The sequence below is a fragment of the Phallusia mammillata genome, chromosome 5 (assembly GCF_965637545.1).
Source record: "Phallusia mammillata chromosome 5, kaPhaMamm4.hap1.1, whole genome shotgun sequence".
Taxonomy (NCBI): Eukaryota; Metazoa; Chordata; class Ascidiacea; order Phlebobranchia; family Ascidiidae; genus Phallusia; species Phallusia mammillata.
In genome coordinates this window covers 25,557,351-25,582,940 of record NC_137256.1, presented here as the reverse complement: position 1 = coordinate 25,582,940, position 25,590 = coordinate 25,557,351, and the positions used below count along the sequence as shown (strand labels likewise).

At 36.6% G+C, this 25,590-nt stretch overlaps 2 protein-coding genes and 1 pseudogene across 8 annotated transcripts in view; 1 reads left to right on the top strand and 2 right to left on the bottom strand.

Annotated features, from left to right (window-relative positions):
• Positions 1 to 8,508, top strand: part of LOC145228637 (uncharacterized) — a 39,447-nt gene extending 30,939 nt beyond the window's left edge. Inside the window, exons 6-9 of one of the 7 annotated variants that reach the window (XM_080093804.1) lie at positions 4,253 to 4,339; positions 5,917 to 5,955; positions 6,088 to 7,969; positions 8,043 to 8,508. In XM_080093804.1, coding sequence (XP_079949930.1) covers positions 4,253 to 4,339; positions 5,917 to 5,955; positions 6,088 to 6,208 — 247 coding nt within the window. In that variant the 3' untranslated portion in view covers positions 6,209 to 7,969; positions 8,043 to 8,508. Of the gene's footprint in view, positions 1 to 4,252; positions 4,340 to 4,536; positions 7,970 to 8,042 lie in introns of those variants that run through there. The other 6 variants (XM_080093810.1, XM_080093807.1, XM_080093808.1 and 3 more) reach the window with 6 other exon arrangements.
• Positions 7,275 to 12,751, bottom strand: LOC145229728 (angiopoietin-1-like). The gene is made up of 5 exons (XM_080095059.1): positions 12,374 to 12,751; positions 11,995 to 12,098; positions 11,832 to 11,928; positions 11,673 to 11,769; positions 7,275 to 7,497 (listed from the first exon to the last, which is right to left on the bottom strand). The coding sequence occupies exons 1-5, from the start codon at positions 12,735 to 12,737 to the stop codon at positions 7,275 to 7,277; spliced, it is 885 nt and encodes a 294-aa protein (XP_079951185.1). The 5' UTR covers positions 12,738 to 12,751.
• Positions 12,752 to 14,743: 1,992 nt separating this feature from the next.
• Positions 14,744 to 17,088, bottom strand: LOC145228602 (uncharacterized; annotated as a pseudogene).
• Positions 17,089 to 25,590: the final 8,502 nt, after the last annotated feature.

The following is a 25,590-nucleotide window of genomic DNA, read 5'->3' as shown; positions in this document are numbered from 1 at the left end:
TCTACTCAAAAATATATCACAATTGGACTTGTTTGGTAGTACATTTGAAATCCAAGCTTCTCAAGGCCGCACAACCTTTTATCAATGGCCCGCAGGTTGCACACGCCTAAACTAAATTTCTGGTATGTGTTTGCAAAACGATTTGTAACAGATATTTTATATCTGATGATGCATGAAATATCAAACACAAGCGAAAGAGATGAAAGTTATTTAACCTGTTGGGATTAATTCTTACTTTTCACGGTAGCCACAAGAATTTATTATAGTTCACATACATTTTATGTTAAACACCCTTTTGCACATAAATGTCAAATAGGTTAAATACCAACATTTTTTCGCAAATCATTCATTAGTATTCATAACTGTTAAAAATCCAAAGATTTTGCTTTATTGGTTCCCTACAGTAATGGACACATACTGTTTTAGAATTGTACAAAAACAATTGCATTTGTTACTTGGAATATAGGGTGTTCAGCAATATATAATTTTACTTTGATTTGTACATGATGAGCACCACAGTCTGATATTAAAAGGATGCTGTAATGATTTTAAGCTTTAGGTAAGGGACTGTGGACCTCAGTGTTGAAACTGCTGTTGGTTTCCTAGCTTGGTATCAACAATATTGTTAATACGTAAACACATACCTTACTTGCAACTTGCTGCACTTGGAGCTGTTGCATCTTTTTGTATTGACTTATCAAATTGTTAATTGTGACAGAACAGGGGTTTAAGTGAAAAAATCTTTGCTCGAAAAAATCTGAAGTAAGGTTGTTATTGTTTAAAGAGCATTTTAGTTTGCTGTTTTAAATTTTGGCCCAATCAGCCTATAAGTTATCTTTACAGCTCTTAATATGTGTTAAAGCGCCTGGGCTTCCAGACAGTCAATTCCCATAGGAGCGATTGGTTGGTTTTTGTCAATTGGACGCTGCTTTATGCATGAACACACATGCCACTGGGCTATTTTCGTGTTGGAATAGAGTTGCAAGGTTTTTAGTTGTTTTGTATCACAATGAAAGATGTTGCATATATTTAGTGGCAGATGTTACATATAATTTTGGTCTATGAGAGCAGAGGCAGAATTTATTGTTATATTCCACTCCTTACCATACAAACATTTGTAAAATCTCTGTCACTTATTCACACATTCATATTTTTCTATAACACAGGTTTATCGACGGAATGTTTGCTTAATGCAATTCATGCAGTATATCCCTGGCATTGCAACAGCACAATGTTTCTCCTACATGTGCAGGTATGTAGATAGAACAGGAGTCCACAACCTTTTAACTATATATGCCCACATCACAGGTCCCTATTTCAACAATGGCCACCAGTGTGCCAATGTTTGTAAATTACAGTTTTAAGGAAATGATATTTATTCCATAATATCCAATTCACTGGTGCATAAAAGTACAGACTGGTGTGTAATTTCATCCATAGACTTAACTTAACCACTTGCTTCTAGCAGTTTTCACATCACTATTTACATTGTTATATGTTAAGACTGTGGATTGCTTTTAAACAACATGCATACAAACAGTCTAGCTGCTAGGTTCCTATATCTCCCAAGCATGTAATATGTACATTTTTGATCCCCCGAAATCTTAACTTAAGAAGCCAAAAGCCACAAGAGCAAATGTAGCAATATATTGGTCATTATATCACAGTCGCCAGCATACAAATTTTAAAAGATGCTCTAGAGACAAGCTGCTGTACTGCCACTTTTTGTGCAACTTTAACTTATAGGTAATCAGTTGAATTAAAAGTGTTAAAATTATCCTGACTTTGTAGCAAGCTTGTAACAAACAACTTTAACTCTTATATTAATACCTGTCATATTAAATTTATGATTTGATTTACTTTTTGTGGAAAAAATATTGTATTATTTGCTCCTTCTCTAATAATGTCTTCTTTTCTATGTAAAACCACAACACTATTAATAAGTTACGTTGTTTAACAGGTGATCAACTTCCTAATTTGGTCGGTTCTTGGATCACTGCCCAACTTTTGGCATCCCTGACTCATTTGTATTACCTTCACCTGAATGTTATATCACTTGTCAATACGAAATATCAGTTTCTTCATCACCATGTTCGTTCCGGTGCCATGGAGGTAGCTGAGAGTCAGTGGATGTTACCAAAATAACAATAATAAACAAGTCGGACTGCAAAAAAGGTTAATATGGATTAATTATTTTTAGGGATGTAGAACATAACGGTTATAAGGCTTCATGAGATAATGTTTCTTAACTGCTGGTACAGTTTAAGAAAGAATATTTTCTATTATACATGAGAGAAATTAGTAACAACGAAACCAAAGAGGTTTGTTTAGATTTTATAAAATCACCGGCCTGCAAAACTTGGTGAAAAATGTTATCGGTCTGCAAGCTCAACAAAGTTAAAAAACACTGTATTGGAATTTATTTTGGTGTTTTATAACACACAGTAAAGTTATCTTTAATTATGTTTAATTTTAGAATTTGATCGAAACTGAAACTACCATTGGAGGGATGTGTTGCTAAAACTGATGGAGAGATGTGAATGTTTGTTACAACTGTTTTGTTACTCTGATGGTCGGCTTGGTTATTAAACACATACAGAATTTATTGGAGAAAAGTCATCAGGATGGACTCGACTGATTCTGTTTTAGGTAGGAATTTTTTACATATTTTTTCACTTGCTATATTGTGGGTTATGGTTTATGGATGTGTCAGATATACATATATTCTGTTTCATTACATTAGGATTATAGATTTCAAACTAGCATTCATTGAGAAAAACTCTAATATTTACTTATTTTGGTTCAAAGTTGAAGCAAAAAGCCTGAAAAATATGACAATCATAAACTACATTATTAGTCAAATAATTTCCAGCTAATTTCATACTTTTTGTTGCTTTAGCCAAGACAAGCCCGCTTTATGCGTGATAATGTATTTTCGTCTGTGCACCGACCTAGGGCTCTTGTTTGCGTTTGGCACATGACCCAGTCTATTGTAGGCTGCAATTTCATGACATTTGTACCCTTTAGATTGCAAACATGAGATATGTTTAGAATAAGGTTCAATATTCACTTCTTTAGCCTGGAACTGTACTTTTGAAGCCAAGGCATTTGTTGTTGTATTTTAGCTAAATATATAACATATGATGACTCAGCAAAAACAAGTATCTTGTGAAACACTTTTAATAGGAATAACAATGGCCTAAATTGGCTTAAAAGCGACATGCTTTATTAATTAAACGTTTCGAAAAATGCTCTTGCCATCATCAGTGTTATGAAGGGGCCACATCATTTACACCCATTTATATCCACTTGAGTCACGTAAAAGATTGATAAAAAGTTATTATTCCAAGATCCTAATCTTTGTTGCAATGCTTAAGGTTGTCCATCTACTTCGATCCTTTGATGCTTTGCTGGAAAACAGTGGATCATGAAGAGATTAATTACAAACGACAAATTTAATGTTACAACCTAATTGGCAAATTCAGAAGATACAAAACATCTATGAACTGGTTTTTGCTGAGGTATCATTTTCTCATTTGTGTGCCATAGGTAATAAGGCAAGTAAGAGTAAAATGTATTGAGAATGACAGCTTCCAGCAAAACTGAGGTAATCATATACTGATCTGGGTAAGTAAATATAATTGCAACACACAAACAAATTCATGTTGGGTCTTAAGCATATTGTTGCAAACCTGTGATAAAATATTGATTCTTATCCTGTATATGGTAGATATATAAATTCATGTGGTTGCTACATGCTTTAGTATTAAATTCTGATCTATATCTTGTTCCATGATCAGCAATACATTGAAGCAGTAGTTGGTATATAAAACATCTTTCTTTGAAAACATTTGGTGTAAGATGTTTATGTGCTTTGTGCTTTTTATTCACTTAACACTTTTGCCTCCAGTTTACCAAAAGACATTAATTTTTTTTTGGACTTACAAGAGACATAGCCCTCTGTATTTTAAATTACTACCAATGTATGCAAGATGAAATTTCCATGTAAAGTTTTCTTTAAAAGGATAGAGCTGATTTTGGCAGAAAATTGATTATAATGAGTTCCAGCATTGTCATGCACAACTGCATTTCATCATTAAGCTATAAAACATAAGATGACTCAGCAAAAACGAGTATTTAGTGACACAATTTAAAATATCTTAATTTGATAATCACAGAAGCTTAACACCAGATATTTTGTTAATGTTACTTTGATAAATGTGTTCATTCAGATTTGTTTACATTTGTGTAGATTTCCAAGATGGATGAAGTGGTTGGTTCGCCGCCTGGAAGTCCTGCTGCACAACAAGCGACCCCAGCAGATAAACAGGCAGACTCTGTAAGTTTCAAGACTCTGATTGCTTTGACAAACTGCACAGTTTTACTAAGTGACGTTTCCCCAAATTGGCTTCGATCAGGTTGGTGTATAACCTGGGAAATCAACATCTGAGCTATGCAAGCTTAGTGATTTGCCTGCCGAAAGTCATTCATGTCGTTATCTTTCGTACTGTGATTTGTATAATACTGTATTGCTAGTAATGAACATGTTAGAAGGAAGTTGCTGACTGATGGTCAAACTGGCGATCCCCTACTATAAAGCTGACATGTGCAGCATACGAGGTAGGCATCGGTGCTTGTGATTCGACTTTCTGTTGGCGCGGCTTATTAGTCGCATAAAACAAAACGCGTTTGCTTCACTTAAACCTCAATACAAACCCGCTTTGGTCATGCAACCGCAAATGCACGTGCCCCCTCCTGCCCTACGTGCCGTCGCCCATGATCATAAAGGCCGGTTTACACCAAGCGCGTTCGAAGCGAGCAACGCGAAATTTCTTGTTCTATTTAAGCAACGCGTGGGAAAGTCCCATTTCGCGCTTCTCTCGTTTGCGCGCTTCGCGTCTGGGTTGCTCCGTGAGCAACAGAAACGGCGTTTCGCGCGAGAATTTTGCCCAGAATATATAGGAATGATCAGTCTTGGTCATTTATGTCGGTTACTTTGTAGTCATATGGAGGTTTAGGCGCTGCAACTTTATTACACAATGTCAATTGATGCAAATTGTAAGAATATATCACTCATAAAAGTGCTGGACAGTCATATTTCGCGCTGTCATATCAAAGAACACATGATCAATGTAATATTTTCAAATGGTGATAGAATCGGTGCAATGGCTTTGCAATGTACAGACCCACCAGGTAGATCAAATTGAAAATACATAGTTTTTGGAAACTTTAATGGGTATTAACTTTGTTGTATTTTATCCCCCAAAATGGTACACGTTTAAGTTTTAGAGTGCAACCATGTAAGATAAAAAAGACACACGAATACTTTGGAGAACAATTTCTTAAGTTAGCTGCACAGAGTAGAGTAGTTTTGCATTACATAAACAACGACTTTGGTTTAGGAGCAATTTCATTATCAGTTGCAAAACCACATTTTTAATGGTCACGGGATTTGTACTGTGTACTATTGTTTGATTAAACCTTCACATGCAACAACTAAACGTTGTTTGACCCAAAAACATTTATTTTACACACAATTTCATGAAATTAATTGCAAGTCTTATCATATATTGGCAGTGCATCACTGTCGGATGAGCGGACGAAACGACTTTGTTTGCAACGTTCGCGCCTGGTGTAAACCTCGATTTTCGCGTCATTTGCGTGAGGAAAAAAAGAGCTGTTCGCGTTCGCGCTTGATGTAAACCGGGCTTAACAAGTAACAGCAAATTAGCGTTAAAAACAAAATCGCTGAAGTTTATTATAGTGTAGTAATTTATTCAGCTTCAAGCAAGTTAATTGAACTATAATATTAACAAATGAAAGTAAATTCCTTTCCTTAAGTTCTAGAATTCCTACCGGTTGAAAACCACTGGCAAATACGTATATCACCTCACAATATATTCTTATTTTCCGAAGAAATCCGATGTTTTCCGATCTTCCATGGCACGATGCAAAGTGAGTTGCCATGACAACGGTATGAGAAGCAAATGATGCTTTGCATTTGTTTCCTTGACAATAGAGTGACAAAGTGGGTTTCAACTTTAGTAACCATGGCAACAATATGACAAAACTCTTCTCCGTTACCAGGGCAATTGAAGATGACTCGCCATTTTTTACAAATTGTCGAACACTTGGAACTCTAGTTTCCATGGCGATTTCTAACTTTCCCAGAGCTACGTCATTTGTGTGCAGTAAGTTGAAATTTTGAACTGAAGTTCGTTAACTTCTGCTTATTCTGTTCTTGCTGTCTAAAATGAAAAGCTCGAAACACAATTTAACAAGTGCTGATTGAGCCGTGTATTGTATTCACAAAATCAAATCTACGTTTTTGATGCAAGCATTTTTGCACGTATTTGAATTGTTAGTAATAATACCACGGTTTATCTGCATATATATTTACATTCAAATTAATTTGCATAAAAATGGGTGAAATCACTTTTGCAGAAAACTTAAACATTTTTTTAAATAAATCCTAATCACTAACTGTTACAAAGTAGAATTATGCGAATTTTTATCTAGCGAGATTTAAACAATTCAACAGGGTAATTGTATTTACATAATTTACACTGATACGGGAAAATTAATAAAAGTCCATATTTTCATCTTTGGAAGAGAAATGTTGATTTTATTCGCATTTAAACATCATCGTTGATTCTTTAATCGCTTCATACGGCCCTTTCCAGTAATACCAGATCATGTTGCGCCATTCACCTTCTGATCGTCCCCATTCAGCGTTGAGTTTAGAATAGCCACAAGCACTATACCACCATCCACCGTCAGCGCCGTATTTAAGTGCACAGTTGAGCCAACTCATCCTGTGTCACAATGTAAAATTCCAATAAAACTTAACCTCGATACAAACTACACAAACACATAGTGGAATATTTAATCGTGTGTTTCAACCAATAGCGCCATTACTTATCAGTGGCGACGTCACACAGGCTGTTTTGATGGTTTTATGACGTCACACACTTACTACCCAAATGAATTTATTTTTGGATTTTTTTGATTTTTTTAATAAACGGTTTTTAAAAAGATTATTAAAAATACGAGTGAGTCGTTTACTCAGTTTTTTTTTTAAATTAAACAAAATTAATTTGCATTTTTATCATTGTATTTTTCCTGTACTTTATATGTTTTCTGTGTAATTAATTTTGCACAATTGTTTTTGTCTTGCAATGTGACGTCATAAAAGAAATTTGCAATGTATCAAAAAAATCTTGTTCGTTTGACAATGCGGAAATATTTTTTATACTTATGAACATAAACTGTATTTACCGATCATTATCCCGATCTTTGGTGGTGAATGGACTTCCGTTGCTATGTCCATCCAAACTGTCACCAGCCGTTCCACTGAAGCCAGAAACATGTAAACGATAATTCTCTGATTCGTCGTCGATTGCAAACGAACTGCGAAAACGAAACACATTCTTGGTTGGTGTTTTTCTGTTTATTTTGGGTCGCCCAGGACACACTTTTCCCTTTCCTTTATGTTTTTGTTTTTAGTTTAACGCTGGGAGCCGATACGGAACTGAACCCGAACCCGCGAACCGGTTTGAGCGGTTACGTTCGTTAAACCTGATTCGTAATAAACGTTTTTCTAAAACCCGAACCGGAGTTAACCTTATAACTTGTTTGGCGTTGGACCGGAACCGAACCGGTAAAAACGCAGCCTGTATTACTTTTTGTAATCGCCACCAGAATTTTTATTGATTTCAAACAATGTACTGAATAATACGCGAGATAAGAGCTACAGGGCGTTTCACAAATGACGAAATATGGGTAGAATTAAGTTAACAAATTGGTATCCGTTGCTATGTACCAAACCCTATGGTGTTTTTCTGTTTATTTTGGGTCGCCCAGGACACACTTTTCGCTTTCCTTTATGTTTTTAGTTTAACGCTGGGAGCTGAACCCGAACCCGCGAACCGGTTTGAGCGGTTAAATTCAATAAACCTGAACCGAACCGGTAAAAATGCAGCCTGTATTATTTTTTGTAATCCCCACCAGAATTTTTATTGATTTCAAACAATGTACTGAAGCTTTATGTCGAAGATGGATTCGTTTCTTATGCGGAAAAGTTTGATCCAAGGGAAACTATGCAGCCTAAAACCTGCCACGGCACGTCTTACCTTTCGTTTTGTGTTAACCAGGTGTTTAATGCAAGCGGTAGATGATGGCGAATTTCCTTTTTATTGGCTGATAGAATATTTTAGAAACATGATAAACGACACGTTAATGGAGGGGTGGGCAAAGTTCATGCGGCTCGTCAAATGTTTGTAAATTTAAAAGAGAAAGCAAACGCTAAATGGTATTATGAACACAGGCGTAGAGTTTTCAAAAATACCAGAGTGGGACTTGCCCATATCTATACCATGTTTAGTGTCTGTACCCGTGCCATTAGACTTTTTACATGCCTATAGGTTCTGCCAAAGTATTTTGCAAATAGTCACTTCACACCATTTCTTCGTTCTGTTTCAAGAACAAATGTGCGTAAACTGAATAGACCAGTGCGTCCCAATCTTTTCCAGTTTGCGGCCCACTTCAAAAAAAAATGTTTGGGGGCGGACCACCATTTAATATTGCGACAAAACCACAATGGAAAAATAACTAAAATTGAGGCAGAAAAATAATAACCACACAAGCAATAGTTCCGTTAATGTAAAGCCTGAGCTTGCTGATTCGATATGGTGAGATCACTACTACTTTCTGGGATTTTTTGTTTTTCTTTATTTTCCTTGCTTTATCAATTTTGTAGCTAGTCAAAGACCAAATAAAGCTAACAAAGACAGTTCTAGCATCAAGATTTTACAACTAGTACAAGTACTGTTGTGACGCGACAATCACAGTTTGGTTGTGTAATAAAGCTTTGTTTAACGTGAAATCTTACCCGGCTTTCATAGTGAGAAATATTATATTATTGAGAAAAATGTTCAAAATTAAAAGTACGTTCGCACATACTGTGCAACTTTTTTAACTTATATATTGGTATGGTAATAGTTTGAAAAGCTTCGCGGCCCACCAGAAAGTTCGTCGCGGAAGCACTGGAATAGACGATTTGCCGAAACAGCAATTTTAACGATGATTTAGTTTTGGATATTTTGTTACAGCGGAGAATAAAAGCAAAAGCGATTTACGTTTTCAAATCCAGCCTACTTTGCACTGTTGACGCCAAAACTTTGTCACTTTGGATCAAGTTTAGGCCGTGGCAGTACTTCGCAAACGGTCGTTACCCGCACAACACCTAAAGATGGACACAAAAGGAACTTTTATTGTTTACTGTTGGCGCAAGAAACTTAAAAAAATACTTCGTGTAGCCTACGTTGCAATAAATGTCTGTTCATTTTATAACAATTGCAATTAATGCGTTTCAACCAATATCTGTACGATCAATCAAGTTGCAACAAACGTATTTGTATTTAGCTGGAAACATGTTATGTTTATATTTTGGGTTAATATACTATGCTTCCCCATAAAATTGAGAACTTTTGAATGCGGCCCTTGTACTGAAAAGTTTGCCCACCCCTGTACTAAAGAATACGCAAGATAGGCGCTACAGGGCGTTTCAAAAATGACGAATTATGGGTAGAACTAAGTTAATGAAAACGAAATTTAAACCGGTTTACAAACCGCAAACCGAACTCCAAAAAAGTGAACCCGAACCGAACCTGAACCCGTATAACAAGTGGTTCGACTCCCTGGTTTCAACCAATTTAAATGTTCACATGGTATAAATATGTATCTTAAGTTGTGAATTGTAAAACTTGTAATGCGCTAACAAAAATTTTAACGAAGTAGATTTGATGCTCATTGTTTGTTTCAAAATGTTAGACAGGGCCCTGGAGGGCAATAACATGTCCTGGTACAACACATTTTATGGGCCCTACTCGCACTCTAGTCAGAACTAGATTATCCCATACTTGTATTAAACGAGAGAATCAAAATGCTATACAGGAAAACTACACCAACACTTTGCGTCTTTATACAAACACTACAAGTTTACACGTTACTGTTCATTTTAGTTTTTATATTTATGACCCCATTAAACTGTTATGGCCCTTGACGCGGAGAACCGGCTGCACCCGCATCTCGTAGGACCTGATTTCAGGCCAGTCGGTTCAGTGATTCCTTTTACAAAACCTGATTGTTTTTTTACTTGCAAAATAGAAAACGTTTTCGAGTTGTGAAAACAAAAGAATAGTTGGAATATGTTTGCTCGAGGTCCTTAGAGTGGAAAAATCCAAATGTAATTTTCCTTGCAAATTAAAATTCCTTTTAAAATACATTCGTTTTGGAAACAAACATTTCAGGGCCGTGTATTTATTGAACCATAGATACTATACTTTATAATATCTATGATTGAACAGACAAATAACGGGATAATCATTCATAAATTAAAACATAGGCTAATTTCAAAGATTCGTTCTGCAAAGGAAAGGTTTCAAATTTGTGACTAAAATTTCCTTACTTAGTTTTCACTTATTTTGACATTTCACGCTTTTATATGACCTTCATACTTAACATGTGTTATACAAAGACTTGTTTTGCAAAAAAACAAAGATTTCGAATGTGAAAAGAAATACTTTGTCGCTAATAAATCAACAAATCTATCTGTGTCACAATTCTGCATGTAGATTGTGGGATTATTGCACGATTTTGTCTTGTTGCAAAATAAATTAATTAACGAGCGAATTGACAAATTAGCTTGTGGTGCTTCAGGAAAACTACACCAACACTTTGCGTCTTGACAGAAATAGTAGAAGTTTACACGTGTCAATGACAATTCATTTTGTTATTTTCCCCATTAGGCTGTTATTGCCCGTCGGTCCGGTGGCTTGTGGTAAATAAAGTAGCAAAAGTTTTGTGTTTAAAAGATATTTGATTAGTTTTGCTTGGGATGGTGTTGAATATCATCTAGCTAACTTAGTAGCTATGACAAGTTGCAGTGGTTCATCCGAAGTTTGACTTGTTTGCGAGAATAAATACACCGCCATGAAATAAGACCGTCGCGTTTGATTGCTGATTGCAGAAAAGCGAATTAATTTGTAAAGTGTTAAAACTTTTGTAAAGTGTAATAAAAAAGTGGATTTTCAGCTTTGAAATGTTTGTCCCATGTGAACAATTTGTTGTTGTTAGCGTTAATACTATATGGACCGTCTTTTCCTATTTACCAGAGCGAAACAAGTAAAAAAGTTGCGCGGTGAAGCGACCTAGTAACTTTATGCTCTGGGACGTATACTATTTGCCAATATTTCAGCACTTTCTCAACCGATGTGTATTTTTGATTAGGTGAGATGCTCTTTATCAAAGGTGTGCCACTTTTTACACTCTCAAGAGAAGCAGCGTTTTCCCACTCTCAGGAGGAGCGGCGAAACCTGATAATTTAACACGCATATTTCCATTGACATAGGTTTTGAAGGAAAATTGTATTTTTACTTTTTAAATGAGATATTTTTTAACATAACATTTTTTAATGCAGATAAATTTGATGCTCATTTTTTTACGGGGTTCGAACCCGATCAGTTTTTTATGTCTGTATGTGGGTCAGGCGCGCCAGACCACTCGGCCGAGTTCCTGCCCAATTTGATCTCCGGTTGCCACAAATACCCTATTACATGACCAAGTTGTAGCGCCACCATATGGGCATATTATTTTCTTGATAGAAATCATACTTGTACTGTGCATAAGGCGTTGTGTCATCAAAACCTGTCATCTTTATTTTCAGTTTGCAGTTCTGTCCACTTGTCAATTCGAATATTTTATCCAAACCTGGGTTGTTTAAAGTTTTGGTCAAATTCAATTTACGCGTTTAAACAAAATAATTTGTTCACCGAGCCAGAATTCTCCTTCCATCTTTCCAAATCCATCTTTATATTCCTGCCAGGTTCGCTGAAAATCCACACTTCCGTCAAATCGCCGTTGAAAAACCTGTCATGTAGGAAATATACGAGTGTTGTAATTCCAAGTTGCTATTATACATATTGTTCAACTTACCGTCCAACCGTTGTCGCAGACTGCTTTCTTGTAATTACGCAATCGCTGGTAACCGCTCACTGATGATGTAGAACAGTTGACAGCAGGTAGTAAATTTTCAATTTCTGGAAAATTGAAGCAAACACATGAAACGGAAAACCCAACTTGTGCATAACCGATAGGAAGTTTTGTTTTGTTGTTGAGGATTGCGTAACTGACTTACGATTCTCATGTTTTATATCTTTTCGCAAAAATAATAATCGACAATTTACAAATAGTCTACATTGAAAACCAACGTTTAATCACACTTTCTAAAATATATGAAACACAGATAGATAAACACGAATCCAATACAATTAAAAAACCAATACAATATAATTAAATCATAAAACAGTTTTACCTAGAAATCTTTCTCTTATTTCTCGCTTGAAATCTTCTAAGTCTAAGGCTTCTCCCTTTTGCCCAACAGCCCCTTTTTCGCCTTTTAGCCCGGGAAATCCCCGTAAACCCACTTCGCCGGGCGGCCCAATATCACCTTTTAGACATACGGCGCCGATATCCCCTTTTTGTCCGGTAAATCCGCTAGGTCCCATTTTTCCTGGTGGCCCAGCGACGCCCTTTTCACTCCTCCCACTAATCAGACTCCCAGGTGTGACATTATTGACGTCATCACCGCATACTGGAACAGTGACGTAACTGCATCGCTGCTGTCCGCTGACCAGTGACGTATAATACAGCAAAGCCGCTGTCAGTTGTAACAACATGTTTTTTTTATATGTTTTCTCCTGCAAATAAATAATAAAAACAAGCTCAAAAGGTGTTTGTTTGTGTTAAACATTCAAAGCAACTGAATATTTCACTCTGTGGCTTCGAAAAAATGTTTTACCAAGCAAAGTTTGCAACTGGGCACGTTGAACTACAAGTTTTGACATACAGCTTGAAGACAAAACACGTTGGTTGGGCAGGCGTTTGGCTCCGAAATGATTGTATTCCTAAACTTAAACCCATTGGCATGAACAGTAAAAAGGTTTAAAAATAAACATAACGCCATTTATAGCCGAACCCGATTTGTAACTTCAAAATGTCGATTTGTTTCTTAAAGTTTAGTAACAGATGATTGGAAACATATTTGCTGTTGGCTCGAAGGTTAAAAGCGCTAACTCCCAGATGCCTTTTACATTGCCAACCTACTTTACTTAGTTTATATAATGCATCTGATACTTTACATTTTAAATTAGTTCAAACCTGCCGTTAACATGTCTGCCCTTTCAACTATTCCACCATATAAGAGAGCATATATATATAAATGTGTGAAGCATTCACACTTAACGTTGCTATAACGCCTATATATACCCACAAAAGTGTATCCTGCAATAGAGCAAGGTCTGGCTTTCGTGATTGTCGATAGGAAAAGGCCTGACTGCGAAAGAAAAGTCCTGACGCAAAGTGTTGAATTACAAAACCATTAATCGTCTTTTTTGAATGGATCATTAACTCCTATAGCCGACAAATTTTCTCACACTATTTATGGGTGGTCTGATTGGTCAGCGCCTTGGTGTAAAGCAGTGTTTCTTAACTTTTTTAGCGCTCGTACCCTTTTGAGCTTTCATTAAATTTTGTCGTACCTCCGGTCTACAATGGCCGACGGAAGTAAATAAAATTGTAATAATAGGAATTAAACTCAGTGTATTTATAAGTTACGTGTTGAATGCATGCATTAAAACAGTCTTGTAAGTTAAACAATATTTACAGCACACTAACAATCAGTCAATTCAAATCAGCCCAGGTATATAACAAAGTAACTTGTTATGCATTCTTCACAAATATGCCTAAATAGCGTATAATTTCACACTGCATGTCGTACCCCCTGCTTGGGTGCTTCGTACTTCTGGTTAAGAATCTGATTGTTTAGCGCCTTGGTGTAAATGTAAAGGGATTGCAGATGGAGATGCAATACATGTGCTGCGTGTGGAGAAAGATACTTCATTCCTTATACGTAGAAGTTTGGTCCGAGGGTCTACATTATGTTTGTAAAATATGCCTAAAACCTGCCACGGCACGTTCAATAAATACCTTTCGTTTTGTGTTAACAAGGTGTTAAATGCAAGCTGTAGATGAATACGAATTACCTTTTTGTTTGCTGATAGATTATTTATATCGTTTGTAGCTTTGTTTAAAATACATTTCTTAAATTTGAAACATAGTAAACGACACGTTAATACAGTGGTTCTGAACTCGTTTCAGGCATAACATCGTGGACCATTCCACTTTTAAACAAGATTGAAGTAAGCATACGCGACAAGCATTTTGGCTTGAATCATAATTCTTAAAAAATACAAATTTTAAGATATGAGTTAAAAAATTTAGTAACATTTTGACCCTCTTTCAGTATAAGCCAGGGGTGTCGAAGTTTTTTGGCCAAAGGGCCAAATGCGGTTTACGAATGATTGCGCGGGCCACTTAACTGTTACTGCTAATTTGTAATCTTACGAATGGTTGTCTTATAATGTTGAATTAAAACACTCACACCGGAACTCTAATGCCGGAAATGTGTATTAACCTTGTTTACAAGTTCGGGAAATGTTTATTTTCAGGCTAAAATCAGTGTTGACAGTGTTGCAAAAACAAATTAATTTCGCTAAAAAGCATCTTCAGTGTCTAGAAAGCAATAAAAGGGATTAAAAATAGAAATAGCTAATTGTTCTTCGCACACACAATCAATCCTCAACTGAAAGCCCAACAGACTTAACTGACTGGACACGCAACGAAAGATAAGAAAACGCACGAAAGATAAAGACGTAAAAGCGTAAAGGGCGAAGGAAAAAACACGCGTCACTTACACCTCGGTAAAACCATTTTTTTATGTTTATTTTCGCAATGATTTTGTTTAGCCACTTGTCTTCGGCTAAATCCAGATCAGCAGTACGTGGCTGTTCCACAAACACGACACAATAGCAACTTTCAATTGATGGCTTTTTCGCAAACTCGTTTGGATGTCGTTCTTTATAATGGTGTAAAAGCGCCGTCCCATCATCGCGCTGCGATGTGTCAAACTTCGCCCAAATGGCGCGGTGACCCGACCACCGAGTTGCAAACCGATTCTTTGTCTGGCCTACATATTGTTCTTGGCATAAGTTGCAAGTGGCGACGTAAATGCCATAACTCTTACATGTCAGATGTTGCAAGATCTTAAATCTGCGCATCGGGGTTTGCAGAAATGCGGTATTTTTAACCATGTCGGTTTTGTGGTTTCCATGGTTGCCACATAGAGCACAATGCCCGCAGGGGTAGCATCCTGATGGGGCGCAATGATTTAGTCGCCCTAAAGCAAGTTTCCTACGGCGTAAAAACACTTGTTGTAGGGAGGGTGGACGTTTATATGTCACCATACAGTTGGGTTCAAGTGCCCTTTCTTTATTTGTGAGGTGCAGTAGCGCTGGAAATTCCGTGGCCCAAACGAGTTTCTTTATTCTTTCCTTTACACACGTACTGTTCTTGGAATGCCTTCTGTATTCATAACGTTGATCTTTCCAAGCTTTTGCCTCTTCAACTACAGCAGCAGTCATTCTTTTGGAAAAACCCGAGCAGCTCGCCTTTAACTGCAACTTTTCCAGGCTGTTTGTGTAATCTGCATACAACTGGTTAAGATATCTTAGCCGAACCGCTTCACCCCGTACAATGGACCGAAAAGTTGCAGGCGGATGGTGCGATGACCCATGTAAAAACAAACGATTGTTGCTGGTTGGCTTTGTGCTGCACGTTACAAACCGATAGGGATGTGCTGGCGTTGTTCTGTGAAGCACATCTAAAAATTCCAATCTCTTGTTGTCTTCGTTTGTGTGTAACGTGCGCAGAGTTAGGTTTAACCCAAATCGCGCAAATTGATGTTTGATGGCATGAATAATTCGCTTGGCAGAAGTCTTACCAACGCAAATAAAAACAATGTCATCAATAAATCTCTTGAAGATTTGCGCTTGAGACAGCCCTGGGGTGATTCCAGAAATGATGTGAAGCATCGCTATGTTTGCGATAGCAACTGAGTGGTTGTCGCCGGTGGCTATGCCATTTTTTATTTCATAAAAGTGTTCCTGGAACTGCGTGACCACGTTGGTAACAGTAAAGATTGTAAGTTGGATGATATTCTGTTTCACCTTATCAGAGTACGTGGAGTGGTTATTTAGTGCATTTTCCAGCGAAGACTTTATGAGGGAATGTTTGATGTTGGGATATAGCGATACAACATCAGCTGCAACAATATGCAGGGGGTTTGTATCTTGCTATGTTGCTATGCCATTTTTTATTCCATAAAAGTGTTCCTGGAACTGCGTGACCACGTTGGTGGTTTTAATCCCTTTATTGCTTTCTAGACACTGAAGATGCTTTTTAGCGAAATTAATTTGTTTTTACAACACTGTCAACACTGATTTTAGCCTGGAAATAAACATTTCCCCAACTTGTGATTTATAAAATGAAAGGTGGAAATCGTTGCGACAATGGCAATAGAATAGGGAAAGATTCCCAGAATAAATTTACTAGGATTTGTAACCTTGTTTACAATTATATGAACAACAAACATACGAAGATACAATAAAGTCAACAAAAGTTTTACTACACGGCGACATTTCAACGTGAAGTTTGTCACTGTTTTATCTCTAACAAGTTTGGCAATATTCGGTGAGATGGACGATGTACAATGCGAAGCAAACTCCTCACACGAAGAGTGCCAACTGAGCAATAGACTTGACATCGGTGCTTTTATCAGCGCCAAAGAATATGATGAAAATGTTTGTGCTTTTGCAATTAGTGTTTCTTCTGTATAATTTGCAATGGTCTGTCTTGACAGCCTTTTTTAGCAAATGTCTCTTTCCTTTCCTGACATATGACATCAGCAACACGACCATGCATTCCTTAACAAATTCTACATCTGCAAATGATTTTTTGCTATTATTTCTGCCACCAAGTAGCTCGCTTTCACAACCAACTCCTGCTGCAAAGAAACTTCCGAAAAAAACATTTGCTGTCCACGAAGAACTTTTGTTAATTCTTTCACTTTATCTTTTCTAAACTCATTCTGATATTTATCATAAGCTGATGAACGTCTGCTGACGTAATGTCTCTTTGCATTCTGTTACAGGTTGATTACATACCAGGCAAATTGGTTTATTGTCGACATCTACAAAACAGTATTCACATGTCCACCTTTCTTAGATTATTCTGTTAGCGGTGCTTGCTTTCCGTTTTCTAGTTAACATAATCTATAATCTCTGCAAACTTTAGAAAAATTTCACTGCTAAATGGGTTTTGCTCGAGTCTCTGATATCATATGAACCTCATTAAAGCAAGATATGTTACTGACTGACTGACTCTTGAAGCACGAGTAAGATTGTGGACGTAATAATGTAAAAAATGTGATGCGTAACGATTTGCATTGTGATGCAATAAAAGTAGTTTAAACAGTGTGTATTGCTCTATTAAAAAAGAAATAAAGCAACCATAAATGCCAATTTCTCGCAATGTAAGTTCGCCATAGAATACGTAGGCCATTAAGATTATAATGTAAGTCATTCCGAAAATACCGCCATGGGCCACTCAGAACCTTCCTGCGGGCCGCGGGTTGGACACCCCTGGTATAAGCAATCATCTTCAGTTTACTTCAATTCAATAATTTTATTTATTTTTATTTATTTACACTAGTGGTCCATTGAGAATCTGTTGAGAGACCCACTGAGAGACATCAACAATCATCCAAGCTAGGCCTTCTCTGAAGACGCTCTCCGTGAGCCATCTGTAATCGACATTTGCGAAAGTCAGGCCTTTCCAATTCGACAATAACCCAAGTCAGGCCTCAAAAATATTAATAGACAATGGTGTTACGTCATTTTTTACCATCCGGTGTGGATTTTAGTGCGTCAGGCAAACGTAACAATTGTCCTGTGACGCAATAGCCGAAATAACAAATACTTTCTGTTGGGTGATTTCAATTGCCTGCTTGCCATGTTTTTTGTGATCATGCCATGTTTTTTGTGAACAAATTGCCTCGTGGTGTGTACATGTATAATACCGACATGTGTAATAAGCATCGAAGCTCTTTTAGCGAGAAATTTATTTAAACACTGTTGATTTCAGCAGGTAGTAAGTTATAGACTGCTGATTTAACTGGATATATTTGAGCTACCTCCTATTACATTGTGCTGGTTAGTTTGACTTTATCCCAAACCAAGCCCCAAGCAAGGAGATTATTTAAACACTGTTGATTTTCAGCAATTATTTTTGGCTTTTGATGTTTTGTTTTAATTTCAAATCCTAAGAATGTTTGTTTCGACTTTATAAAGACAAATTTAGTGCACAAAACCCTGTGGCCAAAAAGTTGCTATGTTCCGTATTTTGTGGGTAAAGTGCGTTTTGTGGATGCTTTTTTGTGTTTTTGTTGTTCATTACTTTATGTGGCGCTTTGCGTCAATAAGGGCACCCAAATAAAGCGTTACAACCCAACAAGTCAGACCTTCTGTGATGATGCTTTACGTAAGCCATCTGTAATCGACTATTACGAAAGTCAGGCCTTTTCCAATCAACAATCACCAAAGTCAGGGCTTCAATTATGACCTTTTACGCAGTAAGACCTCTGTAATCGACAATCACCAAAGTCAGGCATTTTCCAATCGACAATCATCCAAGCCATGTTTACTTTATTTACAATTCACAGGCATTCCGCAAACAATAGGCCTACCATACGTCCTCTTTTAGGAAGACATGCCCTCCTTTTAGACAAAAACTAAGTTGTCCTTCAAGGACAATAAAAAGAGCCCAAATGTCCTCCTTTTTAAGGAATGTCTCATTTACAAAATAAATATGTAAAAATTATGCCTTTGTACATATTCCTCTTACTTTTTAAAGATTTCAGGTTTTACATTTTTTGAAAATACAAGCTTATTTTAGTGTTGTGATAAACGTTAAACTTTATCCAAACTCTTGTATACCGTCTAATTTCTGAAGCCTTTAATTTTTGGTGGAACTCAAAGGTTTTTCGATGTTCTTTTCAACAATGTGTCCTCCTTTTTAGGGATAGAAATAGGATATGTTTTTTTCATTCTTAATTTACAGGCATTCCGCAAACAACCATGACGATAGTTTAGCCCCCTTGCGATACACAGTGTTGATAGCCAGGCTAATTCAAACGCTCATCGATAAAGTCAGTCCGAAATAATATTTTGTAAAAACAGCCTCTACTAACATGGTAGTCCAGCTCCTCTTTTCCTCCCGTTTCTATTATTATCTTGCGCATTTGGGTTATGCATGACTGACACTGCACTTCGCCTGGAGTTTTGTGTGATGTTTGTGGTAAACCGCTACTTTTTACAAGCCGCTGGCGACAAATCTGTGTCTGTTTTAAAGATTTTTACTTATTCGGTTTAATGATTAATGTATGCAGACGCATTAAAATGTTTTTAGTTTTTAATTGTACAAACTCTTTAAGGTGTATTTTAAAAACTTATAGACAGCCAGTGTCAAATCTTTGTTAGGGAATCCTGTTACTTCAAACAAACTGGAGGGCCATTAGATGGCTATACTAGTCAATATGACATGTCTTGTCATCAGTTGCACTGATGATACCTTGACATAGCTCGCATCATTGTGCACTGTATACACTGTAGTGGTTCTCGAACTTTTTAGTCATGCGGCGCATTAAATAACTAAAATTTTCTACTGCAGCACACTTCGCAGGTAAACATAACAAAAGTTGTTTTAAGAATGATAATTTTCAACTTTATTGTGGTGGGTAAAGAATGCTTTTCATTACCAATAAAAATATGAGCTAAATTTGCCATACACACAAAATTTCATCATCAAGTCTTTAACACCAGGGAAAGCTTCCACGGTAAAAAAGCAAATCTTTCGCGACACACAGTTTGGAAATCACTAATCTACAGGCTCAGTTTTAAAAATCTTAATTTCAAGCCTCGGTAAATCACTTGGCGTTATAATTCCCACTCACTATGTTTTTTTCACAGTAGCCTACTGTTAGCTGTAACATTATTGTTAACAAGATAACCTGAAAATTAAGTGTTTCTATAGTTTGTAATATGTTAAAAGCACATGTGCAGAAAGTACAGACACTTTAAAAGGTTTTTGATTAATTTTTCAGATCCCCTCTTAACACTTTTGATTGCTTGGTAGATCTTAGGGACATTTTAGAAAAGAGTTTTTTTGGATAAAGTAAACAAAAAATCACAAAAAATCCAAATTTTTTCCTTCCTCCTTACCCTCATCAACTTATAGAATATCGCATGTCCTATTTTGGAAACTTTGATACAGTGGATCATAAAACTTTTGCAATACACTAAAAATCCAGCTTGTTGGCTGGCCAAAACTTTCTGTCTGGCATTTAATGCACACACTTTGTAAAAGTTGAAGGTACTCAGATAAAGGAAGTAATTAGACCTCCAGACTTTTGCTCCATTGAAGAAATCAGTTGTTAGCCCTGTTGTTGCATAGTGGGCAACTTGCTAACAATTTTGCTTCCTTTTGTCAACTTATTTTTTATCTGGAACAAAACAAAACCTTCTAAATACTCTTCAACTTCATGTTACTTATCATAACATTTTGTCTTTTTCTTCCGGACCATTTTTAGTTTATAACGTCTAGCAATTGTTCGGCGCCTTGAATTCTTCTTCAAATAAACTTTTTGCTTCACAGCACACTTTTGCATATTCTAACTTTCTGTAATGATCATAGTCCGGTCTTTTTAAATCTACCCTTTGTTGACAGTTTAAAATGAGTAACTTTGAAACAAATATGGCCTTCGTTCAAGCTTGACTTTTGGTCTGTCCAGAGTTCCTGTACGCGGTCAAAGTCGTTGTGCATTAGTTTATCAAAGATGCAGCCAGTATAGGAAAGTTTCAGTTTCACCAGACTTTAATTTCATCAGCAATAAACTTTATAACATCAGCAATAAACTATAAGTTAGGTAAAATCACCATGATGTGGCTTAAGCGGCTTCAACCCTTTTAAAGACGGACTAAAAAGATTAAACCTACATTAAATACTCTCCAACAGCACAATAACAACCAAACTTAGTAACATAACACAAGGTTGGTGCAAAAAAACGATCATACAAGCTCAGTTTTTGTCTTTTTCTTGCTCTTAAAGCACTCAACTCATCTGCTACACATCCCACATGCGTGCAGCTTTAATAAGGCGTGACGGTAACAATAGCTGGACTACCATGTGAGTATAATATGGTGAAACCCTGTCGTGGAATCAGGCTAGTTAGCCCACTCAGACTTTTAGTCAAACCCGTCAAAGTAACCGCTTAGCAATCTAGACGTGACGTACAACTAACGAAAACCGTCAGAAATTCGGAAATTCCGCTTGTGATTGGCTGAAAAAGCTATGTTGTTTAAATCAGGAAACACCACTGATTTAAACCAGGGCTTCTCAATCTGTGGGTCGCGACCCCAATTGGGTTCGCGTAATATAATTTTGGGGTCGCGAAACATTATGGGTTATTACGTCAGTCACAATAAATGGTATACATGCGTACATTTATTGTTTACATACATTCCTTTGCCAATTTTTTGATTTTCAAACTGCTCTAAACACGTTTTGTGGAACTTTAAAGAGTACTACCAGCCAAGTAGCCATACGTGCCGGACTTTTTATTCCTATTGTGTGCAAACAATGCGAAAAAGCAGATACTACAAGCGTCACAATTTAGATTATGACGTCATAAAAGCTATTTGTGTGTCAAGTTAAAAAATAATCTAGGTTTTTTCTAGGCGCCATTAGATAGTATATATATACATAAAATAGAGTATTTTTTTACATCACTAATTTTATTCAAAGTATTTTTTTTACATCACTAATTTTAAAACTCAACGAGGCGCGTAGAAATTTCTGTTTCAGATGGGGTCGCAGAGCAAGAACGTTTGAGTAGTCCTGATTTAAACAATAAAACAATAATTTAATTACCTTACTGTATTGTCTGTGTAAAATTCGTTCCTGCTTATTTGTGTGCTTATACTGAAACAAGATTTAAACATAAACTTCTAACTACAGAGCACCATTAATTAGTATTAAGGTAAATATAGCAACTGATTAAGTTAAAATGTGATACTAGCAAAGTCAAAATGTGGTGAATCTTGACGACGACAGTTTGTTAGTGTTCTACTGCAAGATAATACTGGCCATACATTTATATTTGTTTCACATCAAAACCACATGGTTCTGTTACACAATGTACTGTCATACGAACAAACTTAACCTTGAAACACTCAGGTACAAATCAAGCGCGCAAAACGCTGCTAAATCATTACTAACTTGTTGTTATAAACTCGCTAAATAAACATAGTTTTGGTTCAACTGTCATGGTGTACTTGCAAATTGAAGATTTTTAACATGGTAAACCTTTGTTTAAATTCCTTTGAATGTTTCTTCCAACTACTCCTGATAGTTTAACTGTTCACAATAAAGAAATTCATACATTTGGTATGTCTAAACTCGACGCAAACAGCTGCTGCACACAAATTAATTCATATTTTTTTGGAAGAATAGATTAAAAGTCTAAAAATACTTTAAAATTAACAATTAAGCGACCTTATGTTTGTATATCACTTTACAATAACCACCATATCGTTTTTGCGCAAAGTTGAAAACATTGAATGCGATTCGGTTCGGCGACATGTAATTTTACGCTTTAGCGAATCGAAATCGTGACGTCACACAATGCGCATCAACGATACGATTCGATTCGCTCATGTAAAAAGGCTTACTGGTAAATCATGAACTGTTTCGTTGCTGCTATAAATTCGCTAAACGAACAGAGTTAAGTTTGTGTATACTTGGTACCGTTCAATGTTCGTCAAAAGCTCAGCTACAATGGCTCGATTATATAATAAGCGAATACGGCACTCCACTATTGCCAAGTTTTTTGCACAATGAGCGCGAAAATGTGCAGGGCAAAATGTTCGCACAAAAGCACTCAAAATGAAAGTAACCGTTTAGCAATTTAGATATGTGGTAACGACAACCCGTGAAATTCGTAAATTCCGCGTGTGATTTGCTGAAAAAGCCTTCTTGTCATTATTTGGAAACATTTTGAAAATATGCTCTCGGTTCAGCACCACTGATTTAAACAATAAAACAATAATTAAATTACCTTACTGTATTGTCTATATAAGGTTCGTTCCTGCTTAATTATGTACTTGTGCTGAAGCAAGATTTAACTAAAGAGCACCATTAATTAGCTTTAAAGTTAATATAGCAAATGATTAAGTTAAAATGTGGTAAATCTTGACGACGACAGTTTGTTAGTGTTCTACCTGCAAGATAATACTGGCCATACATTTATATTTGCTTCAGACAGACACATTTTATAACTAAACCTGATGGTTCTGTTACACCATGTACTGTCATACCAACAAACTTAACCTTGAAACACTCAGGTACAAATCAAACGCACAAAACGCTGCTAAATCATTACTAACTTGTTGTTATAAACTCGCTAAATAAACATAATTTCAGTTCATCTGTCATGGTGTACTTGCAAAATTGAACATTTACAACGCGGTAAACCCTTTTTTAAATTCCTGTTCATTAACTTAACCTCCAGTCTAAAAGTTACTTTTTGCCATTGGGATGTAACAACGTCCAACAAATGTTCCAACTTAATTACGGTTTGCAAAACACGGACACAAGGCCGCTGTATTTGCAACATATTTGCTTGAATACATATTTCAAAACCACTGTTATGTACAGGTTATGTCTCTGTGAAACACTAGTCTATTATTAGCTTGAATATCTTATGTTATTTGCTCTCATATTATGAAAAAAATGTGTGTTAATTTACAAATTGTAGAGCAAACGTGCAAACAATTATATCGCTTAACAAAATAATAAGCAGAAACAAAGTTGACACAAAACCTTATAAAACCTGACATAGTTAACTAAAACAGCTAAAATATTTTGTCTTGAATTTCTAAAACAATCCCAGGTAAGTTCCAAGTCACATTTGCCGCCGAATATAAAAGCGCCCTTGCCTGTCTGTAAAGTGCAAGCTTGTGTGAAACGACGCGCTTTAATGCGCTTCGAAACCAGGGGTTTGAAGGTCGAAAATTTCCAACGCTGTATTTCTTTTCATTAACTTGAGCAAACTTTATGGAAAGCTTTTAGCTCTACTACTGCGCCATGCTTTCAACAACTTTAGCCTGGTAACACTCAAGGTGTAAATCAAGCGCACAAAACACTAGTAAATCATCAGATGTTTCGTTGCTGTTATAAACTCGCTAAACGAACAGAGTAATGTTTGTGTATAATTGTTACCGTTCAATGTTCGTCAAAAGCTCAGCTACAATGGCTCGGTTGCGTGCTAAGCAAATACAGCCCTCGTTGTTGTTGAGGCTTTGCTATAAATTCCCAAAGCAGTAGGCCGGCATTTACCCACTTGTTCATATGCGATGTGGTCGAATTCAATAAACCTTTGTCACTCAGGAAATCTTCACAGCCCGTTGTACTTCCTTACATCCTGCAAGTTTCGTGAAAGCGTGGATTTTCAACTTCAGGAAATTCATGTCGTTCACTTTTGCCAATCAAGGAACTGCGTTTGTGTTGCGGGGATTTATTTAGCCAGCAGAACCTGCGGGTTCTACCACTGCCTTATGCAACCGAGTGTACCCTGCCAGGTTTGTGCGGTCGGTTACGATCCCACAGCAGAACACACCCAGTGCACTTCATGCGTGTTAAATTTGACTTTACATTGGTTTACAAGAATGCACCGAATGTAACTATGAGCACAGTAGCAAATTTGACACAAAATCTTATAAAACCTGACATAGTTAACGAAATCATCTGAATTATTTTATCTTGAATTTCTAAAAGAATCCCTGTAATGCTGTCTAAAAAGACAAGCTTGAATTCGCTTCAAAAGCCAGAATGTACCAACATACGAGGGCTTTGAAGGTCGAAACGCGGTATTTCTTTCATTAACGTTGAGCAAACTTTATGGAAAGGTTTCAGCTCTACTACTGCGACATGCTTTCAACAACTTTAGCCTGGTAACACTCAAGGTGTAAATTAAGCGCACAAAACTGTTGCTGTTATAAACTCGCCATAAAAGTGTGTTTGTACACAACACAACAACAGGGTGTGCTTGCAAAAAGGAAGCCTATGATATTACTTATCAGGTATGCACTGCTTCGTTGCCGTAATAAAGTTAATACACAATCATGTTTGTACACAAGTAAACTGCCAGGATGTAGGCTACTTGCAAAAACGAGGGCTCCGCTATTAACACACAGAAATACCAGTTTCACAAGACAATTCGAACGTCACTGCGTTTTGTCTCACAGGAGTTATATATTTACACACTAATCTAGATTCTCGTACTTTGTTAATTCACTAAGGGGACTAAATGTAGAGTTTCTTTGGCATTCTTTCACCTTACATAAGCCACTTATTCATTTTAAAACCATTCCGCGCCATAATTTTACCGACACCTTGGCCATGTGCGTTGCACGTTTTTTTGTTGGTTTTGGTTTACTAATACACTGGTTCGGGCAGCGCTACATGCTGTCATCTCCACCTCAACTGACTGTCCATGTTAACAATTTACACCCAAACGTA